Genomic DNA, 25,309 nt, shown 5'->3' with positions numbered 1-25,309 from the left:
GGGAACGGATGCTGTTAGAAAGTTCAATATGCCGCTTACCCTCAAGGCACGATCGGTTATCGCACATTTCCCAGCTTTTACACACTGTGCCGTCACACGATGCTGTGGAGGAGGTAAGATCAAAATGTCAATTCAATTTTTTGATCTATATTAAGCAGAAATGTCAGTTATATCATGTCAAATAACGAAAAGTGAGATTATTACAAATTTTAAATATAAAATCATAGCATTCCTTCATGAATGTTTTTAAAAACCAAAAATGTCTCGGATTGTTCAAAGTTTGCAAATGTTAACATTGATGTAATTGATTGAATGGAAAATGACACTTTAGCAATCAATTGATAATTTAAACGTACCTCTTTGAAATAGGTAAACTGTTTGACAGCAAAATATCACAGACCTCACTAGTCTATGCTTAGAAAGCGTTCAGTTGAAATGGACGACGGTAGGACAGGCAAATTATTCTTGTGATTCTGTCAAAATTATGAACACTGTACCCACTCCTAAAAACTTCCGACAAACTTTGAAAAGATAACTAGAAATCAACCCCTATGCACGATATGCAAGAGCAAATCTGGATATTTGACATTTTATTTTGACATTTATTTGACATTCAGTTAATGTAAGATTTGTATTCCTTGTACTCAAGTACAGATTCTTGGAGTTCTTCCTTCATCTTTTTGAAATACTATGAGTTTGGTTTGCCAGCTAGTAACATGCATTATATATATAAGTCCATGTAGCCGATATAATCTTTAAAATTTGAACAAAGTTGGCAAGTTAAAACAGTTTTTGGACTTTATCTACATGTATATTACAATGAACGGTATTATCTATCATAACTTTATGAGGAATATGATGTGTGAAAAGGAAAAAATGAGCCCTTTATGCCGTTTTCCAATTCCGACTTATAATTGTACGCTTCGTAACGTAGAATGAGCGTCGGAATTAGATATTGTTTCTGATCTACTATAATTCAATTCTTTTCTTACCTACCACTTGTTGGAGCTAATTAAGCTCTTTGGGAAAGAACATTTTCACCGAAGAGTTAACACAGGAATGGCGGCCATTTTGAATTTCAAGTATCTGCAAATGTTAGGGTAGTTTGTTTCTATAGTACCGAGTTTGCACGGTGACGCCTGATTTTTCTCCATTTGGTAAGATATTGATTTAACGTTTCACCGAGGAAAGTTTGAGCGAAAGTTTTAGTTTTTCATTTTCGAGGCACGTACTATGTACCTTAAATAGTTGACCACCGCTAGGCGCAGAGACTGTTTATGTGGAGAACCTTTGTCAAGGCCTAAAAGAAATATTATCGCAGGCTCAAACGAGTCACTCTGTTAACGTTGGTGGTAAGAAGTGCCTACTTTGTTGACAGGCTGGCGTGCTGATGAAATTCCCGTAAGGTTCAAAGACAAGAAATTGACCTTTTAAGCTAATGCTTCTCTAGTGGTTAATAAACTCAGAACCCCCGTAAATTATATATTTTCGGAAAACATAGATGTAGGGAAACATTTCTGTTACCATAGTATCACCATTGTGGCGGAGTCCAGTTACTGTTGTATCCGCTAAGTGCCAACCACTCCAAGAAACCACCCTCAGTTGCTTTAGTTTAGAGTAGATTTATTCAAGAAGCGGTGAAAACTGGGTTAATAAAGAGATTAAAAATACAAGGTCATTCATTGTCTACATCGGAGAGTCGAGGCAAATCAAGTCCAAAGTAAACGGAATAAAAGAACTAAATTCTACCAAAATATCTAAGCGCTGCATTCAAAATGGTCCTCTAATTAATTGGAAAGTCATAAAAGGAAATCAACTTACATCGTTGCGCCTACAGTCCTACTTTTGGCTGGAGTGTTTGTGAGATCCACGTGGCATGTCTACTTGCTTTAAGACAGTGGAGGAAAAAAACGTGTCTGCCTGGGTGTAATTTAATCTTTAACCTTTTAATTGTTTTACCAAGAAGTTTCTTGACCTTTGTGTCAGAGGGCCTTAAGAAAGATAGAGGGCGATCTTCTGAAAATCTAGAAAGGGTCATGAAGGGTCAATTCAACACACTCCCCGTCTAAAAATGCGCGGTAAGCTGAATTTTTACTAATCATAAATTTCAAATAGAATAAATGCCTAATAATATTTTAGGTCTAAATAATTCTAAAAGCTAAGAGTATATACGAAAGGGTTCATACTAAGAGAGTCCGTATATAGTGTTCATTGAATTCAATCACAGAGTTCAATTTGTACTTTCAATCAAAACTAATTCACTAATAGGTCTGAGGTAGGTTCGATGTTCGCCATCTTTGTAGATCATGACATCTACTTTTCGTACTTTGTTGTCATCGCTGGGGTAGACCTTCACTATGCGAGCGAGGGGCCAGCTGTTTCTTGCGTATTCTTTCTCTCTCAAAAGAACCACGTCTCCTTCTTTGACGTTGATTGTAGATTTGTTCCATTTTGGTCGTGGCTGACGGCTTTGTAGATATTCTTTTCTCCATCGTATCCAGAATTGATCAGCTAGATACTGTACGCGTCGCCAACGTTTTCTACTGTAGATGTCTTGTTGGACGAATGAGCCTGGTGGTGGTGTCGGTGATTGAGTCTTCATGGTGAGTAGCATGTTTGGGTGAGAGCTTGAGGATCGTTTGCATCTGATGATACAGTTGTTATAGGTCTGGAGTTGACGATGGCGCTGGCTTCTGCCATGAGAGTTGTCAGCAAGTCATGTGTGTATTGTTGCTTGCCTAGTTGATAGTGCATGGAGTCAAGAACGCGTCTGATGGTACCAATTTGTCGTTCCCATATACGCCGAAGTGGGATGCGTGAGGTGGGTTGAAAATCCACTCACAGTCTCTTGTTGTAAGGAATTTCTTGATGCGGTCTTGATCCAGCTCTTTGGCTGCTGCCTGAAGTTCGTTCTTTGCGCCGATGAAGTTGGTGCCCTGGTCACATCTGAGTTTCTTGATGTTGCCGCGTATAGCTATGAAGCGACGTAGGGCGTTGATTAAGGATGAAGTGTCCATGGAGTCTATTACTTCTATGTGTACTGCTGTAGTGTAGAGACAGACAAAGATGACTGCCCATCTCTTTGCTTCAGACGTACCGGGTCTGGTTTTGCGGGAAGCTATAGCCCAGGGGCCGAATACGTCCATCCCGACGTTGGTGAATGGTGGGGTTTCTCTGTTCTGTCCGACGGTAGGTCGGCCATGAGTTGAGTGAGTGGTTTTGCTCTCAGTCTTCTACATATCGCACATTTGTGTAGTATGCTTCTTACCATGTCATGTACGCCCATGATCCAATAGCCATTAGCTCTGACGTTGACAGGGTGATTTGTCTGCCTTGATGTTGTACTTGTCGATGTACATGATCGATGATAAGTCGTGAAATGTGGTTGTCCTGTGGGAGGATGATGGGGTGTCGGCCGCAGAGGTCGATGTCAGATTGACGAAGTCTTCCTCCAACACGGATGAGTCCTTTTTCATCGATGAATGGGTTCATCCGGCTGATGGGGTTCCGTTTCTGTAGTCTGTTGTTGTCCGTGCCTGCTGACTTTGTTGCAGATAGTATCTCATATTCTTTATGAAACACACTTTTCTGTACTGAGCGTAGGATGATGGTTTCTGCTTGTGCCATCATCTCAATTTTCAGTTCTTCTGGAGACTTCTCTTTCTCCTTTTTGTCTGTCTTTTCTGGTGATTTTCTTTGTCGAATTTTGCCTATTAAGTTGGCAATACTTCTCTTCAAGGATCTCCATGATGAGAATCGTTGAAATCGGTGAGCACCTAAGTCGTCTTGTTCTACTTCCTTCGTTGATGTGTTGAGGACGGCAAGTTGTTTGCGGACCTCGGGGTCTTCGTCACTTACTGTGTGTTTGTGTTCTGTTTCTTCGTGGTTGTCTTGCTCGTCTCGCTGCCACAGGAATGCTGGTCCTGATAGCCAAATAGTTGAGTTGAGTTTTTGGGCTGGTACGCTGCGTGATGCGATGTCAGCTGGATTTTCGTGTGTAGACACATGTCGCCACTGGTGTGGTGATGAGATGTTGTGTATCTTTTCTACTCTGTTCGCTACGTATACGTGGAAACGTTTCGAGCTGTTGTTTATGTATCCAAGGACGATTTCGCTGTCCGTGTGATATATGACGTTGTCGATGTTCAGGCTGATTTCTGATGTGATCTTCTGTGCGAGTTCTGTCGCTAGGACGGCTGCACACAGTTCTAGGCGAGGTATGGAGACTGCATGAGTCGGGTTTACCTTTGCCTTGCCAAGTATAAATGATACGTTGACGCTGTCTTCATGGTTAATTAACCGCATGTACGCTACAGCACCTATGGCTTCATTGCTGGCGTCAGAGAAAATGTGACACTCAGTTTTCTTTATTGGTCCGAAGGTGGGTGGAGTGTAGCATCGCTGTAGCTGTATCTTTGTGATGTAGTTGAGGTTGTTGTACCAGCGGGTCCATCTGGGCAAGTATTCTCTGGTAATGTTTCATCCCATCCAAGGTTCGATGAGTTGCGTCCTTTAGTCTCTGCCACGAGGCCTCGTAGTATTAGTTTTCCTTCTATGGAAACTGGTGCGAGTATACCGAGTGGATCGTATATTGAGTTGACAATCGCCAGTACTCCCCGCCGTGAGAATGGCTTCTCCTTCAAGTCTACTTCGAATGTGAATGCGTCCGCCTCTAGAGTCCACATGATCCCTAATGATCTCTGTGTTGGTAAGGTGTCTTGGTTGAAATCCAAACTCTGTAGATCTTTGGCTCGTACTTCGTTTGGAAGTGCTGTCATGACTTCTTCGTCATTAGAAACGATCTTGTGGAAGTTCACGTTTCTGGTCGCTAGTAAGTCTCTTGTTCTATTGATGAGACTGATAGCTTTCTGTGCATCTGGTGCTGAGGTTAGTCCGTCGTCGACGTAAAAGTTCTTGTCGATGAACTCTTTCATGTCTTCTCCATACGTAGATACGCCGTCTTCAGCGATCTTTCTCAGTCCGAAGGTAGCAATGGCTGGTGAGGAGACATTGCCGAACAGGTGTACGTTCATTCTGTACTGAATTACTGGTTTCGTGGGGTCGTTGTCTTTGAACCAAAAGAAGCGCAGATAGTCTCTGTGTTCTTTGTTGACGTGGAAGCTATGAAACATTTGTTCTACGTCGCCCATTACTGCTGTCTGCTCGCGTCGGAATCGTAGCAGGATACCGAGGAGGCTGTTCATTTGGTCAGGTCCCTGAAGCAATGCGTCGTTCAAGGAGACTCCGTTGTACTTTGCACTGGAGTCGAATACTACTCTGATCTGCTGTTTCTTGGGATGGTAGACACCGAAGTGTGGTAGGTACCATGCGTTGTCGGCATCTATTTCATCTTCTGGAACAGGACTTGCGTGGTCACGTTCTGTTATTTTCTTCATAAACTGAAAGTATTCTTCCATCATTTGTGGTTTACGCTGAAACTGATTCTGTAGATTGTAGAATCGGTTCAGAGCTGACTGTCGGTTGTTCGGTAATTTCTTCGGGTCTTGCCTGAAGGGGAGAGGAAAGTTCTAGATTTCCTTCCTCATTTACATGGACTTCTCGTTGCATGATGTCCAGGAATTGCTTGTCTTCAATGGAGGGTGCCTTTTGTTCGTCGTAAGGTGTCCGCTTGAAGACGGTGGTGCCGAAGTTGACGGGTTTCGGGCTTATTATGTCTTTGATGTGAATGTGATGGTTACATTCGAGCGCTGATTGGTCGTAGCCGTTGAGGGTTGCAGTAGTACGGTGTACTGAAGTGCGGATTACACCTCTTGCTGTCTCTAGGCACAGTTCGCCTGAAATTGTCCACCCTGGGTCGGTGCGTTGAGCCCAAGGCGAGTTTAAAGGTCCGTTCCTTGTTTCTCTGACTTTCAATGGTTCCTTGCAGTTTCTGCCTATAAGGAGGTGAATTCCAACGTTCTTTTTTGGTTCTGGAATGTAATCGATGATAGGCTTCAGATGTTTGAAGGCCTTGCAAATATCTGGTGTGGGTATTTCATTCTTGTCGCTCGGTATGTTGTCGTTTTCTAGCAGGACGGGAAGAGAGAATTTTTTCTTTCCGTCATGTGATTCTATGATGACGCGGTTGCTACGTCGTCCCTTTCTGAGTTCTCCTTTGCCGCTGCATGTTGACAGTTCGTATTCAAGGTCTGGGCCGTGTATCTTCAGTGCGTCGAAGAGGTGGCTGTCACCCATACAGGCATTGGACTGGTCGTCTAGGACTATGTAAGTTTCTATGTAGTCTGCTGGTCGGTCTTGTGTGTACACCTTTGCGAGGACTATCTTCCCACATGAACGTCCTGCTGGGCATTTTGTGAGTCTGGTGCATTTTGTTGTAGCTTCTTGGGTTTCCTTTTCTTTATCTTCTGGTTTGGTTTCTGTTGCTTTCTGCTTAGATCTGTCGCTGGGTGAAGCGAGGAGACAGGTGATGTGTTTCTTGCTCTTGCATATGGCGCACTCGATGGTCGATGTGCAGTCTTTGGCGAGATGTTTCTCAGTGCATTTAAAGCATAAGCCTTTCTTCTTACACAGTTCAATTCTGTCAGCAACTGGTTGCTTTGCAAATGCCTTGCAATCTTTCAGGTCATGTCCTGTAGCTTCGTGAAAGAGACATTGTTTTTCTTCGTTTGATGATTTCGTTGCGTGTACACGCGCTTTAGTCTTCGTTTGTTGACTGGATTTTGACTTACTTGTTCCAGGGGGTGTGTCGTCTGGTCTTGGAATATCAGGATCACATGCTGCTTTCGCTGTGTCTTTCAGGAAGTCTTTGAAGAACTTGAATGGAGGAAATGTTTTGTGGCGTCGTTTGTATGATGCCACGTTATCTCTCCACTTGTTGAGGACGAATCTTGGTAACTTCTCCATGACGGGCTTGAGTCCCTGTGGTGTATTGAGGGACGAAAGGTCAGGGAGTTTTCTCATGTGTGCCTCTGTGTTAGAGCACAAGTCTGATAGTTCGAGTAGCTTTTTGCTTTCGTCTGGTTTTACTTTCGGGAAGGACTTCAGTCTTTCCAGGATTACTGTGGTGATGACTGCAGGGTTGCCGAATCTGTCTTCTAGTTCTATCCAAGCCTCTCTGTATGACTCGTCTGGGTCGTCTACGTAACGTTGTAGATGGTCTTCGACGATTTTCTGCGGATCTCCCTGCGTGTATTTATGCAGGAAGTCAAGTTTCTCAGATGTCTGTATGCAGGCCGTTGTCACAGTGCCTCGAATGATCTTTTCCATGACATGTACATGGTTGGGTCGCCTCCAAATGTTATTGGTTGTTGTAGTGGTAAACGTTGACGGGCCATCATTTGGGCTATCTCCGTCAGAGGTTGTATGTTGTTGTCGTTCTGGCTTGTTGAAGGTGTCTGTTGATTTGAAGTAGGTGTGACTGTCTCACCTGATTCTGTTGGTGTTCCCTGTCCTGGTTGTATCAGTAGAGGGGATGATTCTAAGTCTTTGTTTTGTGCTTTGGTACGAACTCGGTGAAGTTCAGTGCTGGTAATGGATCATGCTTCATTTCTCTTTTCATTGCAATGTATCGTGATACATGGTCGTTTGATGACTGGTCTGGTGTAGTAGTGTCTGTACTGGTAAGGAATTTTCTTATTGGAGGGTTTCAGCATCTATCCTTGCCTTTTCTGCTTTCATTTCAGCTTCGATAACTTTGATCTTAGCTTGATGGTGAGCAATTGTCTTCATATACTCTGCCTCTCTTGCTGCAGAGCGTGCCTTGCCTTGTGCCTTTAATGCGTTTGTTCTGGATGATGTTGATGATCTGGTTCTGTGTGAACTACGTAAGCTGCCTTGTGTAGATCCTCGTTCGGATGGTGATTTGAAGATGAGGACGCTGTTTTCAGCTCTCCTTGTCTTTGCATCGTTAATGTATTCATTTGCTTGTTCAATGTTCCTATTGAAGCTTATTTCCGTTAATTCTGCATGCTCCTTACCTTCTGGAGTCTTGTCTTGTTGATAAAGTCTCTGAAGTTTGTTCCAAGTTTGTTCGTATTCCTTGGAAGTGTCTCTGCTGTATCAATTTTGCGTTCTGTTGGGTCCTGCATCCCCCTGAGGTCGATGAGAACTCCCCTTGTTTGGTTCCAAATGCTTGACAGGGCCTTTTCAGTGTTCAAGGTAGCATAGAGCAGTCCTCTTTCGTTTTTACTAGTGTCTTGTAGAGGGCGCCCTTCAGTTCGGGCAGCAGATCCACCTTCAGCAGTCCCACTGGGAACCGCCCCTTCCTTTGTTTTGTTCTGTGGTATTTTCTGCCTAAGAAATATCTTCTTGATCTTCATTTTGAGATTCTGTGTGAGCTGGTTGTTCAGCTCCTTCGACTTTATTTTCTTCCATTATAGTTTCTTTGAGTCAGTTGTAGTTGGCTGTATATGTGTATACAGTTGGCCTACCTTGTAGCCTATATGCCAGTGTCCGCTGTGCACTCGAGCCAGTGTCTTGTCCAATGGTTCACTGGTTTTCACTTCCAACGATGTTTCACTTGCGACGATTTTTCACTGTGGCGGAGTCCAGTTACTTTTGTATCCGCTAAGTGCCAACCACTCCAAGAAATAACCACCCTCAGTTGCTTTAGTTTAGAGTAGATTTATTCAAGAAGCGGTGAAAACTGGGTAAATAAAGAGATTAAAAATACAAGGTCATTCATTGTCTACATCGGAGAGTCGAGGCAAATCAAGTCCAAAGTAAACGGAATAAAAGAACTAAATTCTACTAAAATATCTAAGCACTGCATTCAAAATGGTCCTCTAAATAATTGGAAAGTCATAAAAGGAAATCAACTTACATCGTTGCGCCTACAGTCCTACTTTTGGCTGGAGTGTTTGTGAGATCCACGTGGCATGTCTACTTGCTTTAAGACAGTGGAAGAAAAACGTGTCTGCCTGGGTGTAATTTAATCTTTAACCTTTTAATTGTTTTACCAAGAAGTTTCTTGACCTTTGTGTCAGAGGGCCTTAAGAAAGATAGAGGGCGATCTTCTGAAAATCTAGAAAGGGTCATGAAGGGTCAATTCAACACAACCATTATTTAGATAATTATCACGTGACAGGTAATGTGCATAACCTTTCAAAAATCTGTTTTCCAGATGTTTTGTTTCAATGCTTTGAGACATGTGGCTGAAATTTGTGTGAGTGCAAGCTGTCCTAAGGATCTTCCAAAGTGTGTCTCAGAATTTTTTATCCTTCTTAAACAATTTTTATGCCAGATAAACTTCCTGAGCGACGAATTTAACCCTAGTTAATTTCTTTAAAATTGTGCTTGAAAAAAACTGAGGAAGAGATAAAAAATCTGAGACACACTTTTGAAGAGCGTTGTGACAGCTTGCATTCCAGCAAGTTTGAGTCAGATATTTGAGTATTGAGACAAAACATAGGGAAAACCGATTTTTGAAAGGTTATGCAAATTACCTGTCACATGATAGTTATGTAAACGATGGTGACACCGTGGTTACTAAAATGTTCCCCAAATGTTCCCTATATCTAGGCTTTGAGAAAATATATAATGAACGGGAGTTCTGAGCTTATAACTTCCAGAGAATTGTTAGATTAAAAAGGTCAATTTCTTGTCTTGGAACCTTAAAAGGCTGATAAAGCAACCTCCAACGATGCACTGCTCTTGCCTAAATGTCAGTGTGATTTAAAGTAAAAACTTATGACGTTAAACCCCGGGAAACCCATCTGAGATGTTTGAGACGGCGATCTATACCGAATGAGGGAGCCTTTACTTTTCTACGATGAGGTCGGTCTGCGATGTGAAATTATCCTCCCTCATTAATCTATTGTGAAATGTGAACACCCCTATTTATTTCTATAAATGGACAGCAAAATAATAATAATGGTATAATCTAGTCCATCGTATAGTGGTAAGTCCTCATTACTGTTGTGTTAAGTGGAAATGTCAATGCCCTAACTGTGCTTGAGGCCAAATTAGTGCCATATCCATGAGTTACAATATACATACTATGCGCTTTGATTTTGGACAGCATAGGCTGCTTTCACAAACCATAGTTGGAAACTTTATCGAGGACTTCAGAGAAAAATAAGGGTAAGTGGGGAGGCATGAAATACTTGTTTGATCTGAAAGGAGGGAATTGAAAAAACTAAAATGCTGCTGATTGTAAGTATCATAGTGAATAAATATTGCACAAATAGTCACACAAAGAGGAAAGTTTCCGAGGACGGTCAGAGTTTTGTGTTTATTGTACGCATAAAATAGACATAAAGACGCACAAATCACGTGAAACGGCTCAGGCCACTCACTTATGTAAAGAGAGTGTTGCTTATTTAAGAGTTGTACAAATATGGTGTTCTAGACCACAGTTTAACTGTTTCACCCCGTTCAGCATGTTGGGGAATTCATGATTAGAATTTACACACAACAATTTGTAGTGTTCTCAAGCAGAGATATGAAACCAAAAATGTGTGCTAAGTTTCCAGACTGATAAGTTCTACTTTGTTCTGTCGGACCATGTGGGACCCCTTATCTATCCACTTTTGACGGCAGATTAATCGGAAGAATAACCAGCTGAACATAAGTTCGGCCCGGGTCAGCAAAACGACAATTCTCTAATGCGGTCTTAAGAATTTGACAATTCTTATACTCACAGTGACAGGTCTAAGGCGGATAAAATTTTAAACTGTTGTATCTAAATAAAATCAGTTAACTTAATATATGTGTATGCATGGCATTACATTTAGGTTATGTTTATGGGATAGTATTCACCCTTTTCAAGAACGGTATTGTCCTATCGATACCAGCTGCAGTAGCCAATATTATTATCCTAATTAATGCTTAAAGTCGGTATTTTTAAAGTTTGATGCTTGTTTGCTATTACAAACAGCAGTTCGGTGGGTAGAATTATTTTTTATTGTTCGCAAACGTTTATACAAAAAAACCATGTTGTATTTTTGTTGCACCGTAGTTGTTGGGTCTGCATCTGTGTACAAATTTCAGTCTATTATGCTGTTATTGCCATAGATGAGTACAATCTCAACGGAAATTGTGAAAACTTCCAGACTTCCTCTACAACAATTTTGTAAGATACTCCCCTTGATTTACACCGAGGACCCGTAGAGAAAGTGAAGGCCACCTAAACGCAACGAAGTGAACAAGTAACATAGAACCTTCGACCCCATTTAATATGGATTTTAAATTTTAACCCGGCAGGAGGGATAGTGCTATAAAGGTATACAATCGCCTGTAATCTAAATATGCCCATATATGGTCAAAGGAGCTTTCCTTGTTATTCAAAATGTCCATGTGAGGGCGCTTTTTTTAAAAGCGGCCACCCGCTTAAAATCTGTGATTGGCTAGATTTTCTCTTTAAATAGTGTCTGTGGCAAAATTGGAAGAGGTGACAGTATACCTTTAACGGCACTTCTACAAAGACGAGACTGTTCCTTTAAGTTGCAACACATAGTTGAGGCCAAATATCGACAGATAGTTTCACCTCAGACGAATACAACGTTTTCTTATACCTAAAATGAAACATGCTAATCTTCCATACAGCGAATATCTTGAGAAATGTTTTTTTTTAGGATAGGAAGGACTGCCCAGTTATTGTTGTTTAATTATTATTGTTAGTTGTTACTTTGATACGGGGGAATAGATGCTGCTAGAGAGTTCAATATGCCGCTTACCCTCAGTGCATGGTCCATCAAGGCACTTATGCCAGCTGCGGCACACTAATTGGTATTCTTCACAGGATGCTGCGGAGGAAGCAAGATCAAAACGTTAATTCAATCTTGCGATCTATATTAAGCAGAAATATCAGTTATATCATGTCAAATAACGAAAAGTGACATTATTTCAAATTTTAAATATAAAATCATAGCATCCCTTCATGAAAATTTCATAAAACCGGAAAAGAAATATGTTCATTCGAAGGTTTATGCCGCAAAAAGATGTGTCGGATTGTTCAAAGCTTGCAAATGTTAATATGGTAATGTAGTTGAATGGATAATGACGATTGAGCAATCAATCGATAATGTTAATGTTACTCTTTGAAATAGATAGCCTTTAAGACTGAAAAATAGAACTGCTTTGGTACTTTGTGGTGATAGTTTTATTAAAGCACATGTAAATGACACATGTCAAAGTAAATAAATATAAATATATATATATATATATATATATATATATATATATATATATATATATATATATATAATATATATATATATATATATATATATATATATATATATATAATGAACAGTGCCACAGTAACGCAAAACAATTGCTCTTGTAATCCTTCGTGAGGAAGCTTTCAGTTGTAATGGACGACGGTAGGGCAGGCAAATGTTTCTTGCGATTCTGTCAAAATTATGAATCCGCTACCTACTCCCAAACAATTACGACAAATTTTGAAAGGATAGTAAAAATTCGGCCCCTTGGCAGGAGCAAATCTGGATATCCGACATATTAATATTCTGTTCTTTGTGTTATAGGTTCAGATATACCAGATTAAGATTTTTTCAACATTTTCGTCCCGTGTAATCAGGCCCTTGGAGTTCTTCCTTCATCTTTTTGAAATCATATGAGTTTGCATTACATTCATTATATATATATATTATATATATATATATATATATATATATATATATATATATATATATATATATATATATATATATATATATATATATATATATATATATGTATATATATACAAATATTGCACAAAAAGCACACAAAGAGGAAGTTTCACAAGACGGTCGGACAGTGCATGTATGTATGTATGTATGTATGTATGTATGTATGTATGTATGTATGTATGTATGTATGTATGTATGTATGTATGTATGTATGTATGTGTGTGTGAATGTGTGTGAGAATGTATGTGCGTACGTGTATTCGTCTGATATACGTGCGTATGTATATATTCTACATATCAATAAATCAATCAATCAATCAGTCAATCAATCAATCAATCTTTATGAACCTATGACTGGGCAATTGGCATTGCAGCAGTGAAAACACAATAAATCAATCATAAAACATGACAATCTAATAAAAACACTAAAAGGTTAAAATACCAAAAGAAAACGTCCGATAAGTAAAAATCACACAGATCATTAAAAGGAAATATATTTAAAAACTAGTTCAATCTATCAAGTTGCCCAATAGCTCTGTTGATAAAAAAGTTATATTTGTTTTAAAAGCCGGTACTCTGAAACGGCAACCGGATGGTCGCAAATCAAAATCATTTCGTAGAGGGTGTTGAAACTTGGAATGTATAATAGAGTTTCCTTTACGTAGAACATGTTTCTCGTACAAGTCAGTGGGGCCCACTTGTTGTTCTCCGATAATTTTGCTGGAGACTTTAACTACCTTACTAATCTTGTTTCTGTTCTCAACATTTAAATTGCCATACCAGCAGACCATTGAAAAAGTGCAAATATAAAATAAGAGATTTATAAAATAACGTCATCAGAGACTATTTACATTAAATTGGTTTTACTTCCTCAGGACAAACACACGTTGTCGACTTTTACTACAAATATTATTGACATTTCATACGCAGAATAACTCATCATCCACTGTAGAACCAAGATAATTCTACTGACGATCATAATTTCCGAGTTGTCTATGACTGTTGGCTCCGGAGAAGAATGAATGAATATATATATATATATATATATATATATATATATATATATATATATATATATATATATATATATATATATATATATATATATATATAACTAGAAACGTGATAATGAAATACGACAGGTTCCCAGTGTTGTGTAGCGTGGAAATTTAAAGTAGAAACTAAATTGAAAAACACACAACTACATCTGAGTGTCTCTGCACAGCAAATTGTCGGGGCTTGACAACTCTTTCGAGAGAATAACCAGTGTAAATCTGAGGTCTCATTCGGGGAAGAAAAGGGCCAACAGGAAGGCGCACGTCAAACCAACTGAACTGATCCGTTAGCTCAGTTGGTAGAGCATCCGAACTGAATTCGGGGGACGTGGGTTCAAGTCCTACATGGGTCATTTTTCAAGCCCCAAAAATTTGCTGTGCAGAGACACTCAGATGTAGTTGTGGGTTTTTCCAATTATTTTCTACTATATATATATATATATGCCTGTAATATATATATATATATATATATATATATCTATATATATATATATATATATATATATATGTCTGTCTGTGTCTGTGTGTGTCTGTGTCTGTGTGTATAATACATTCAAAATCCCTCTGTATACATTTACGTTCCGTTCTATCTCTAAAATATGTATGATCGTGTAAATTCATTCATTGACATTTGTATGTATGTATGTGTGTATGTATGTATGTATGTATGTATGTATGTATGTGTGTATGTATGTTCGTACGTCTCTTCGTATGATGTACGTGCGTATGTATATATTCTACATATATGAATGAATAGACTGTGTGCGTGCCTGTAGTCTATGAGGTCTATGAGTACCGTACATAAGTGTGGTATTATATATATATATATATATATATATATATATATATATATATATATATATATATATATATATATATATATATATATATATAAATGTAGGTGTGTCTACATACATGTTCCGTCCGTTTTATCTCTAAAATATGTATGACCGTGTGGTTGATTCATTGACATTTCGCTTCTCGTGTCCGCGTGCCCCACAGTAAGTGAGACTACCCACAATTCTCAATGATCTGTACACACGGAGATCACACACTGAACTGTAGCAAATTTGTTCTATACACAGAACAACTCGGTCCATATTTCAATATTCCGGCAACATAGTTCTGATAATCATAATTTTCTTATTCTCACTGTGAATAATGAGAAGATCAACCCCTTTTCCGCGGAGGAGATAGCAATTTTGTAATTTCTCGACATAGATTTTTGACAGCCATACACAATATTTTCAAGAGAACTAAGGGAATAAGTTGCATCTGTGCAGCCGAAAGAAAGGGTATTGATTTTTTTTAATGTTCGTAACAAAGGGAATTCGCGTGTCTGACAGGTGGTTTGATGAGACCATCTTAGTTGCTGATAATTTTATCTTGACAAGTGTGCAATTTGTAGCACCTCCAAACATTGACTTCTGATTGAATTTACTCTTAAATTTTAAACATAATCAATAATTTTGAACATAGTTTTAACAAATAATCCTGAAAGTAAATTGCGAGTTAAAAATTGTTAAGAAACTGATAAAATTGAAAAAGCCTTTAGCAAAAACTGTTAACAAATCAAGGGGAATTGTGGGTAGCCTCACTTACTGTGTGCCCTGGCCCTTTGTTTACATAGCGTGGTTCCCTGACCCATTTCTACCGCTGGCTGCGCTGCCAACGAACTGGGAATGTATTTTCGGTAGCAGCGCAGGCAGCGGCAGAAATCGTTAAGCAGACTACTAATTTGCACAGCGCAGCCAGCGACAGAATAGCGCTTGAAATATGACTGCCGTCGAACGCTGATGATGGCGTACTTCGAGCGCTCCTGAAAATAAGCTTACAATGCAATCGCAGGTTCGATTTCTTGCAACTCAGTAACAGGTGTTCTGTACCTTTGCACACGATCATCGCTAGAAAATAGATGAACCTAAAAGCTTTTAAAGTGTATGGTTGTCTTTCTTCCAGTTAAGCGATGTATTTATTGCTTTGATAAAGTTTGTATGTGATGTACAATAGCCAGTATATTTGTGCGAGTGCTTCATGAACTCTACGTGTGGAGCGGTCGCAGTCCGAATAATTGTAACTTAGCTCGGTTATTGTACTACCCCTTTTTTAAAGAGTGGGGATTTGGCCTAGTTGTTTTGACTGTGGTGTCTTCCCTCTGGGTGACTGGGGACGTACGTTGTGAGTTCGAATCCGAAAATCGAAAATTTACTGAATTTTAAAAATTGCAATGGCAATGCCTGCTGTTGCTGTTGTTGTGATTTATGCAGACGCAGTTAAAGAACTTACTTCCCGAGCCATTTGCTGACCATACGCTGCTTGAATTGGTTTGAAACAGCTAACTTTTCACAACGATATTTTATCGTTTCCGTCAACAGAATGTAGAGACTATGATTAATCTCATTATTACTAATTTAGAACGTGAAACCACATGCACATGACGCATTATTGTTGGATGATGGTCTGATTTGTATCATAAGAATGTTAGAAAAGTTTATCAATTAAAGATTATCTTTTGTACTGATGTTTAAAAAACCGTCGACGCCAGAGTTACAGACTGCGCATTATATCGGCCAGCACGTATTGTAAGTGTCATGGTGCGTAATTGCAATATGAAAGGTTATGCAAATTACCGTGTCACGTGATAGTTATGTAAACAATGGAGACACTGTGGTTACCAAAATGTTCCCCTATATCTATATGTATACTTTACAGGGGTTCTGAGCTTATTAACCGTTAGAGAATTGTTAGATTAAAATGGTCAAATTACTTGTCTTGGAACCTTAACTGCTGATATGATAACTCGCAAGATGAAGAGGTAGCGTATGTTGTTGGTTCGAATCTTATTAAAAACGTAATGATTAGATATAGTCATGGAAATGATGGCATTATAATAACCTAATTTAAGATGTGACGAACCGTACCAGCATTTCTTACATGAGTATTTTAGGAGATCGAGAATGAAATGAAATGCTTAACGCATATCTACTAGAATTATCAACAAATTGAAACGGACCGAAAAACAAGGCTGTGACAGAGCTTAGGTCTCTCTGTATCAAGAGTTCTTAACCTTCATAACTACGGACATTATGGTTAGTCTGCAGTCGTGTACAAGCAAATTCTTATGCGATTAAGATGTCTGAGTGTAAGTGGCAATAAAATAGTGTTTACTTCAAATGAATTTTTGAAAGGTAAAGGGGGCATTGTGTACATCAAAAGCGGCCAACGACATTATAATCGATAAAGCAGAAATAGGCAATATCACAAAAATCGGGACGACACAAGGATGAAATGGCTTACATTTTCAAAATTTACCTCGGACTTGAAGATCTGAACTATTGTATACTACTTTGCGGGTCTACACATTGTTTGAAGGTATGTGCAGAGGTGTAGAGACAATCCAGTTTTACTGTCTAGTTAGAACTGTCTCTTTTCGATTTTTTTCTGTTTACCGTGATTCAGAGCTGTCGAAAGAAAATTTAAAAAGCCGTGACGTGCATTTGACAAATGATAACCAATACGAAAAAGAACAATGAGTTGATTTCTCAACAGTCAATATGTTCAAGACATAAAATTTATATTAAAGGTGACTTTTATTGAATCTTGATCAATATTTTCCATGACAATTTGTAAGATTACAACAACAAAATGCTTTTCCTAAATTACCGTCGGCACTCATGTTGTTTTAAATAAGTTTTAAGCCTCAGTTTAACATCATATAGGGCTCAGCCCTTGGTGTCGCGCCAGGGGTTAAGATTAGAAATTTTATTTGTATTGGTTCATGGATAGGTAGGCCTAATAGTAAAGGATAAAATAGAATTTACTGTACATACGTTTGTACATCGTCCGCTCGCACGGCTCGTTAGCCAGACAGGAGTCTTCCACTAACTACGCCGTGCGTGATCACGCTGATATACTGTGCGAAGGAAATCTGATAGAACTTGAAAATCAGGCGGACCAATCACAGCACGCGTTACATAAACAGAGAAATCCGAGATGGCGTCGGCAAAGTGCAGAGTGTGCAACTACGACATAGATCGACGAACAATCTTCACATCAACGTTTCCCAGTCACTTTGGCATTCTAAATGAAGTTTGCGGAGGACTTGACGATCGTGTTGGATCGAGGTACATTTGCAAACCATGTTTCGCCAAAGTAAATACTTTAGCTAAGCTGCAATACAGTGTTACAAATTTACACTCTCGCTTTGAATGCGTACGGGGAGAATTAGAAATGAAATGTAAACAACGACAGCGATCGCTGATTGGCTAGTTACAGGTCTCGTACAGTCGTGTGGTGGCGCTTTAAAAACCACGATCTGTGGGCTCGATCGGCCAAGGCCTGATTTCGGGAAGCATCCAGCTGCCCGAACAGCAGGCCTTGGCAAGCGAAGATGACATTTGACATGTACGACCACTATGCCCATTTACCCTCTGATGACAACAGTTAACGCACGTAAGCTTACACGATGTCAGAGGTATGGATTTTCTGTTCAATGTGTAATAATGTTGGATAAGGGCTAAATTGGCAATATTTACAATGGTAAAAACCTACTGATTTAAACAAGGGGCGTATTGTGCCATCGTTATTGTTGCAATATAGTAACTGCAATGCCAAACTTCCAATTGCAAGCTGAAAACTAGCGGACGGTCGAAAAACTGGCAATTTTTGCATCTAGTTTTTGACACAGAGGGCGCTTTTCTAAAATTCAATCCCAGCATTCTCTGCACGACAGTTTTTTTCTCTTTTTAGATTTTTTAGGCGTGATAGTAACGATATTTTGTATAATTGACAAGGTGGATAATAATAATTATTACGTATGTACCACAGATTACGAATCTGTTGGCGGCGAAATAAAGTTGGTATTTTCACAGAGTTAACATAATCCCTCTATTTTTTGCATTTTCTCAAAAACTGTGAAACTTTTCTAAGAATTTTTGTTTTTGATTAAACTAACTATCATGCTTTAAATATTTTACTAATTGCTTGCTTTCAACAAAATATTTTACGTGCTTTGCCAACTGCAAAGCATTTTGAAAACAGGTCACGTGTGTTAAGACCTCAAAGTGGTCCCTGACCTCAAAATGGTACCCATCCTAAATGGCCGGTACGATAGGGGGTTAAACTTAAGTCTGACAAATCCTACCGCATAATGGATGCTTTTGTAGTCACAGAGACAATTTGATGCAATTTTTAATACCTTAAATTTGAAAAAAAATCAAACAAAATCAGGGCTGAGCACAGAATTAACAATGGGGAGAGCTAGTGTCTATATTAATCATGACTTATCCTTAAAATGACGCATTTGAAGTCATATCGACATTTGGAAGTTGTTCTGATTGTGTCATTAAATAATGTTTACATAGAAAACCCTAGTTAAGAAATTATTTCACGCTAATTTTGCAAATTAGTAATTATCCCGTACTACTTTCTATTGGTAAATATTGTCGCCGGCTCCTGAACAACAATAAATACTTAAGCAGATTGTATATCTGTGGAGGAAAATGATTATTACTATTGGCAGAACTATATTTATTTCAAACATTTGGAATCAGAATTGTATTATCGAAGTGAAACTAATATCTCGACACGGACAGAACAAAAAAATAACTACAATGGAAGCGATATTGATAGTCTGCAATACCAGTGTCTGTCATAGCAAAGACAAATGTCTTTGGTCATGGCCATCAACGCAAGGGATAGATCGGCCCCTTTGACAACGCGGCGATCAGTGCCTTGCATCCTTGCAATGGTGTAGCCAGCAAGTTCAAAACCAGTTAGTCCAATACTCAAATCACCGGAAGACTCTTCAACTTCACATTCAACATCGCAACCACAGGAAACAACTCTTAACAGCATCTTTCTCTTCTTGTACCTTCATGCTTCGCCAGATGTTCGTGCACCACCGTGTTTCATTCACTGATTCACTGATAGATCTAAAAGCCGTACTCGAACGTTGATTAGTCTAACTTCGCGCACAATTTTGAAGTTTCAGTCATTCGAATTGTTATTATAGTTGGGCCTCAGCCCAAGTACATTTGTTTTCATTCCGTGGGAAAAACTCTGTAAGGTATAACCATTTCTGGCTGAGACCAGGGAGGGCAAAATGTCTTGGCTTCATCTTTCTTGGCATAATAAATGGCGTAATGATGTTAACTGAATAGGAAGTGCTGCTCTCAGCCAGTCTTGAATAAGTGAGATGTGAATATTAATGCTTCTCTATCTGATTTTTGCCACAAAATCTTCTGAATATAATCAAAATGTGCATCGAAATGCAACAATTAATGCACCCTCCATTTCCTAGGCGATGGCACGACCCTTGCTACACCCACTGGACGAGCCAAAGTGGGAGGGGTAATTTCAGTTTGGTCGAACAGGAGGGCTCGAGACCAGACTTAAACATTTAAACTTGAAACATGTTTAATCACTGACAAGATGTGGACTAGTGTTAATCAAGTGAAATTGTGAAAAGGAAAGGTTTCATATTCCGGACACAATAAAAAACATTACGACTGAAACTGTACCCCCAGTTGAGAATAGTAATGCCCACAGCGATGGAGAACACTTATCCTTGAGCTGAGAAAACCAGACCATCATTTCGAAATAGAGCTGCAGATTCGAGAAGCTCGTTCAAAATAGCTAGGTACACCCCATAAAGGGGTGGTTTCGAGTTTTGAGGGCAAATTTCGCCTCCTTCATATAGAAATCGTACGTTTGTTTTTCCAGGAGAACACACCATTTGACACAAAATTTGCATGTAAAGGGGTCTCCAGTAAGCACGTGGTCAAATCTGGCATAAGAAACAATATGAAATGTTGGGTAAAGCCAGTCCAAAATAAACTGATTTGAACTTTTGTGTTTTGTAATTTATACCACTGCAGTAACATTACCTTTTTTTGACAACATCACACAATGTAATACGTTTTGAAACTGAATACTCCGACGTATTCTGTGTCTCCTTTGCTAAAAAATACGGTATGCCGATTACCATGTAAGGAGATGATGACGTCAAGACAGATTTGTAGTGCGTTTGGTCCTGGATGGTGCATGGTCCCGGGTGCATGGTGCACGAAGTTTTGTCAATGTAGCTTGGTGTATTTATTTCCTAAATGGGAGAGATTAGGGTCGATCTAAACGAAGGCCGAAGAATGTTATGATACTCTAAGCGAGCTGAACTCTAACGCGAATGGTTGGATAATTTGGAGGATGTCTAGAATGATCTCGTCTCATTAAGATTATTTGGCGGTCAGTATTGAATTTCAACTGCGTCACAAGTTTGAGAAATGAGTATTCCGTCGAACGGTCAACGAACGATATTTTAGAAATCTGGAGACATAGCACATCGCATTTTTATTTTAGTATTTTATATTTTACAAAAGATTTAAGAAGCAATGATTTTGTCGAAAATTCTGAAAAAATATAGGAAGATTTGATCGCGAACACATTTTCACTTGGGGTCAACTAGCCCTGCGTACGATGCTGTGTGTTCCGCCACAGCTAATCACCCCGCTCACCACAGCCCTGCAAAGACCCGTACGTAGGGTCGGTGACTTCAAATCAATTTTGGGACTTGACGTAAAAAGCCAAATTACTGCCGAAATTCAGCGTTCTTGGGCCCAAGTCGTATCCCACCCTACCTCAGCTACTCGATCACTTCCAAAAATGACAGTCTTTTATTCACTTCTCGTAAATAACCGTCGATGTCGGCAACTCTCTCGCTAGCCCTGCGTACGATGCTGTGTGTTAGCTGTAGCACATAGCATCGTACGCAGGGCTAGGGGTCAACATGGGGTCGCAGCCATGTTGCCTCAAAACTTATTTCTGTCTGCACTCAAAACTCAAAAATGTCGGATATGAACCTGAAAAATCGATGCAATTTTGTCAAACTTCGGCGAAATTTCAGCCTATAGACAAAATTTCATCCAGGTAAGGTAAATTTACTGAAATTTGATCGACAAATAATCCTGAGCTTGAACGTGACAGCTCGCCTTCTCCGGGAAGTCAAGTATCCAGCTGCACAGTTGCCCATATGGCCAGGTTTATGAGATTGTTTTCAAGCGACGGCGGCAGAACGTACGGGGCTCTGGATATGAACCTACCGCCGGTGTAGCTGTAATAACTGTTGCGTTGTTTTTAGTGCCCACGGACGAAGTCCTGGGGAGATATAGGTTTGGTCATGTCAGTCCGTCCGTCCGTCCGTTCACGCAGATATCTCAGACATGCCCTGGTCAATTTCTTTCAAACTTTGCACAAGAATAGTATTTAACCCCATACAGATGCACGTCGATTTGTTTCACAATGCGATCGAATTTGGCCGTGTTAGAGGACTTTTTAGTTTACACCTCCATAGACTCCCATGTATAAGGCAATTCTCCATAGATTCCCATGTATAAGGCCAAGAAAAATAAAATTTAGTTTCTCATCGTATTCATATTGCCTAAAGGATGCTGTGACAGTTTTTAAAGTCCAGGGGGCTTATAGATTGGGTCATATCCGTCCGTGAGTCCATCAGTTCGTCCATCAGTTCACGCAGATATCTCAGACATTTTGACAAAATATCATGTGACCTTGGTGACCTTTGACCTCAAATATACATTATTGTCCATAACTCAGTAACCACAAGTGCTAAACCTTTCATATTTGGTATGATGGGACACCTTATGACGCCACATATTGTACCTCATTAATTATGCGCATATCTAATTTTGAGCGAGCCAATAGAGCTAGAGGTCTGATTTTTGGTATATAGGGATAAGTTAACAATATAATTTGTTTGACAAAACGTCACGTGACCTCAATGACCTTTGACCTCAAATATACATATTTGTCCACAACTCAGTAACCACAAGTGCTACACCCTTCATATTTGGTATGATAGGACACCTTATGACACCATATATTGTACCTCATTAATTATGCGCATACCTTATTTTGAGCGAGCCAATAGAGCTAGAGGTCTGATTTTTGGTATATAGGAATAACTTAGCAATACAATTATTATGACAAAATGTGACGTGACCTCAATGACCTTTGACCTCAAATATATATATTTGTCCACAACTCAGTAACCACAAGTGCTACATCCTTCATATTTGGTATGATAGGACACCTTATGACACCACATATTGTACCTCATTAATTATGCGCATATCTAATTTTGAGCGAGCCAATAGAGCTAGAGGTCTGATTTTTGGTATATAGGAATAACTTAGCAATACAATTATTTTGACAAAATGTCACGTGACCTCAATGACCTTTGACCTCAAATATATATATTTGTCCACAACTCAGTAACAACAAGTGCTACACCCTTCATATTTGGTATGATGGGACACCTTATGACACCACATATTTTACCTCATTAATTATGCGCATATCTAATTCTGAGCAAGCCAATAGAGCTGGATGTCCGATTTTTGGTATATAGGGATAACTATAGGGTAGAAATCTAAATATGCCCATCTAAATATTAGACATCTACTATCGAGAACAAAAGAAATTTGCTGTAATTTGAATATTTAAGGAGTTTAAGCAATTTCACTATAAATAAAGAACCCCTGCCTCAAACTTCACAAAAGTTGCTAGACATATTTTGCCGTTGTCATGACATTGCTTCGTTTAATAACCAGTTAATCAAATACCTAATTGACAGGAGGAAATTCAAGACCATATTTGAATAGTAGTATATATTGTCCTCAAAATTACTCTATCATGGCCCAAGTACTCATTGCCTTCAGCAATACTGTTGTTATAGTTGATTTTGTTTTTCTAAATACCAGTTTTGTTCACATGTATTAAAATATTTAAGATTTCTGACCTGAAACGTTTTTGTTTGTGTCTGTTTTCGTTGCCTTAGTCGGGGTAGATGTACAGTAACACTGACGGAGTGAACTCTTCATCACAATATTTGCATATGAATGGCAGAAAGTTTCCCCTGGCCAATCAGTGAGCTCACAGCTGATGAAAAGGTCACCCACAGCATATCAATGCGCACTATATGCAATCTATATACACTCTGGCCGTGCCGCGATTAGCTATTTCGACGGCGATCGACATAATTGGGGAACATATGTAAAAATAACATAACCCATTGCCTCGGAGGTTGCTCTGTGGCGTTGCGAAGGTATTCCCCTCGGGATACGCTGTATTCCGCCTGTACTTTTCCTCGCTTCGCTCGGAAAAGTATACTGGCGGCAGAATACACATCCCTCGGGAAATACGTTCGGAACGCCACAGAGCGACCTCCAAGGTCGTGAAGTTCTGTCATATTACTGATATTTTATTAAGGTAGTGGTAAAGGCTATTTTTGCACCAATTCTTTTCTCAGAGTTAATGTCAAGTTTCAAGTGTTACAATCAAGATATTTAGTTCATATATTTCAGGATGACTCCCTTTAGTTAATACTTTCTCCAAAGAACATAAAAAATTGTATATTTGTAGCCATGGTTTTGAAATATGACACCAGTAAATATTAAAATTTAATTTTGCATATTCTTTTACATATTTGAATTTAATATTAATTGGATAGTATTAATATTACCAAATTAGTTATAAATATGATGACACTATTAACTGTAAGATTGTACGGCAGGATTTGTAAATAAAATTTTGTTTTTATGATTTTAGATGGGTTTATATATCAAAAAATTATTAAAAACTCTTTCAAATTTCAAAATGTGATTTTTCAAAAAGTACTTCAAATACAGGAAAATTGTGCCATACAAATCTTATCTGTAACCTTGTGAATAGGCTGTAAAAATTCCATGTCCATATCTCATTTCAAAGGTTGGATTAAATTGGCATAAAAATCATGTAGGAAAACTGTTATTCTGTCAAAAATGTTGAAAACAAGCCATATTTGTACACCTCTTTTGAAGTCACAGAGCAGTCTTTTTGGTTAATCTTACTTTTGACACCTCTCTGACACTCAAAGAATCTGCATTTGCAATAGCAGTCACGCATTCTGAATGCAAACACTGCCTTGTCAAACTTTCCTGAAAAACAGTAAAAATGGCTTTCCCTTTTCAAACATTTTTTTAAAAGCTAGGGGACCTCTACCATAGTTAATACACTAAAGACTCCCCAACTTCCTCTTATTTGGTCAGTTTTTTCAGAAGTTTCAACGGGCTATAACTCTGAAATGCCTATGACCCCAAATGCCTAGTTTTTTTATTCCACAGAGAATGTTGACAACTTTTATATTTTAATAGTTTTATTGAAGTTTATAACTGACGCTCTAGCCTTTACCGCCACCATAATGTTATTTTTTAAAATAATACTTTAAACGTTTTGTATTTGTTTATTTACGAGCACTCAAAGAAATATGACGGCGCCCTGCAATTTGAAGGCGGCAGGAGTTGCAACTGAAAATGAACTGAGCGCTGCACTCAGGGCAGCTCGGAGTGGAGTAAACATGTGCACAATATTCAATGATGTCACAAATTATTTGAAAATACTCCCGATCCGCGTATTTTTGGGCAAGTATCCTATGCCTGTCTAGGATGTCTGCCCTTAGGGCAGCTCTGATATACCCTATGCAATGCTGTAAAGTTTAGGAATGTACGTCTGCCCTGAGGGCAGCTCATATATATATTGCAGCGCTCAGGGCAGATTAATATATAGGATAGGAAATCTCTTTCTGCCCTGAGGGCAGTTCTGATATACT

At 39.0% G+C, this 25,309-nt stretch overlaps 3 protein-coding genes across 3 annotated transcripts; all 3 read right to left on the bottom strand.

Annotated features, from left to right (window-relative positions):
- Positions 1–3,264: 3,264 nt before the first annotated feature.
- Positions 3,265–4,305, bottom strand: LOC139152233 (uncharacterized). Its single transcript, XM_070725374.1, has one exon. The coding sequence runs from the start codon at positions 4,303–4,305 to the stop codon at positions 3,265–3,267; it is 1,041 nt and encodes a 346-aa protein (XP_070581475.1).
- A 62-nt stretch (positions 4,306–4,367) lies between these two features.
- On the bottom strand, positions 4,368–5,417 carry LOC139152232 (uncharacterized). The gene has a single exon (XM_070725373.1). It carries the CDS (start codon positions 5,415–5,417, stop codon positions 4,368–4,370), a length of 1,050 nt encoding a protein of 349 aa, XP_070581474.1.
- Positions 5,418–5,427: 10 nt separating this feature from the next.
- LOC139152231 (uncharacterized) lies at positions 5,428–6,921 on the bottom strand. The gene has a single exon (XM_070725372.1). The coding sequence runs from the start codon at positions 6,919–6,921 to the stop codon at positions 5,428–5,430; it is 1,494 nt and encodes a 497-aa protein (XP_070581473.1).
- Between the last annotated feature and the right edge of the window lie 18,388 nt (positions 6,922–25,309).

Source organism: Ptychodera flava, chromosome 15 (assembly GCF_041260155.1).
Source record: "Ptychodera flava strain L36383 chromosome 15, AS_Pfla_20210202, whole genome shotgun sequence".
Classification (NCBI taxonomy): Eukaryota; Metazoa; Hemichordata; class Enteropneusta; family Ptychoderidae; genus Ptychodera; species Ptychodera flava.
Note: the sequence above shows the minus strand (reverse complement) of the source record. Positions and strands in the feature narration are given on the sequence as shown.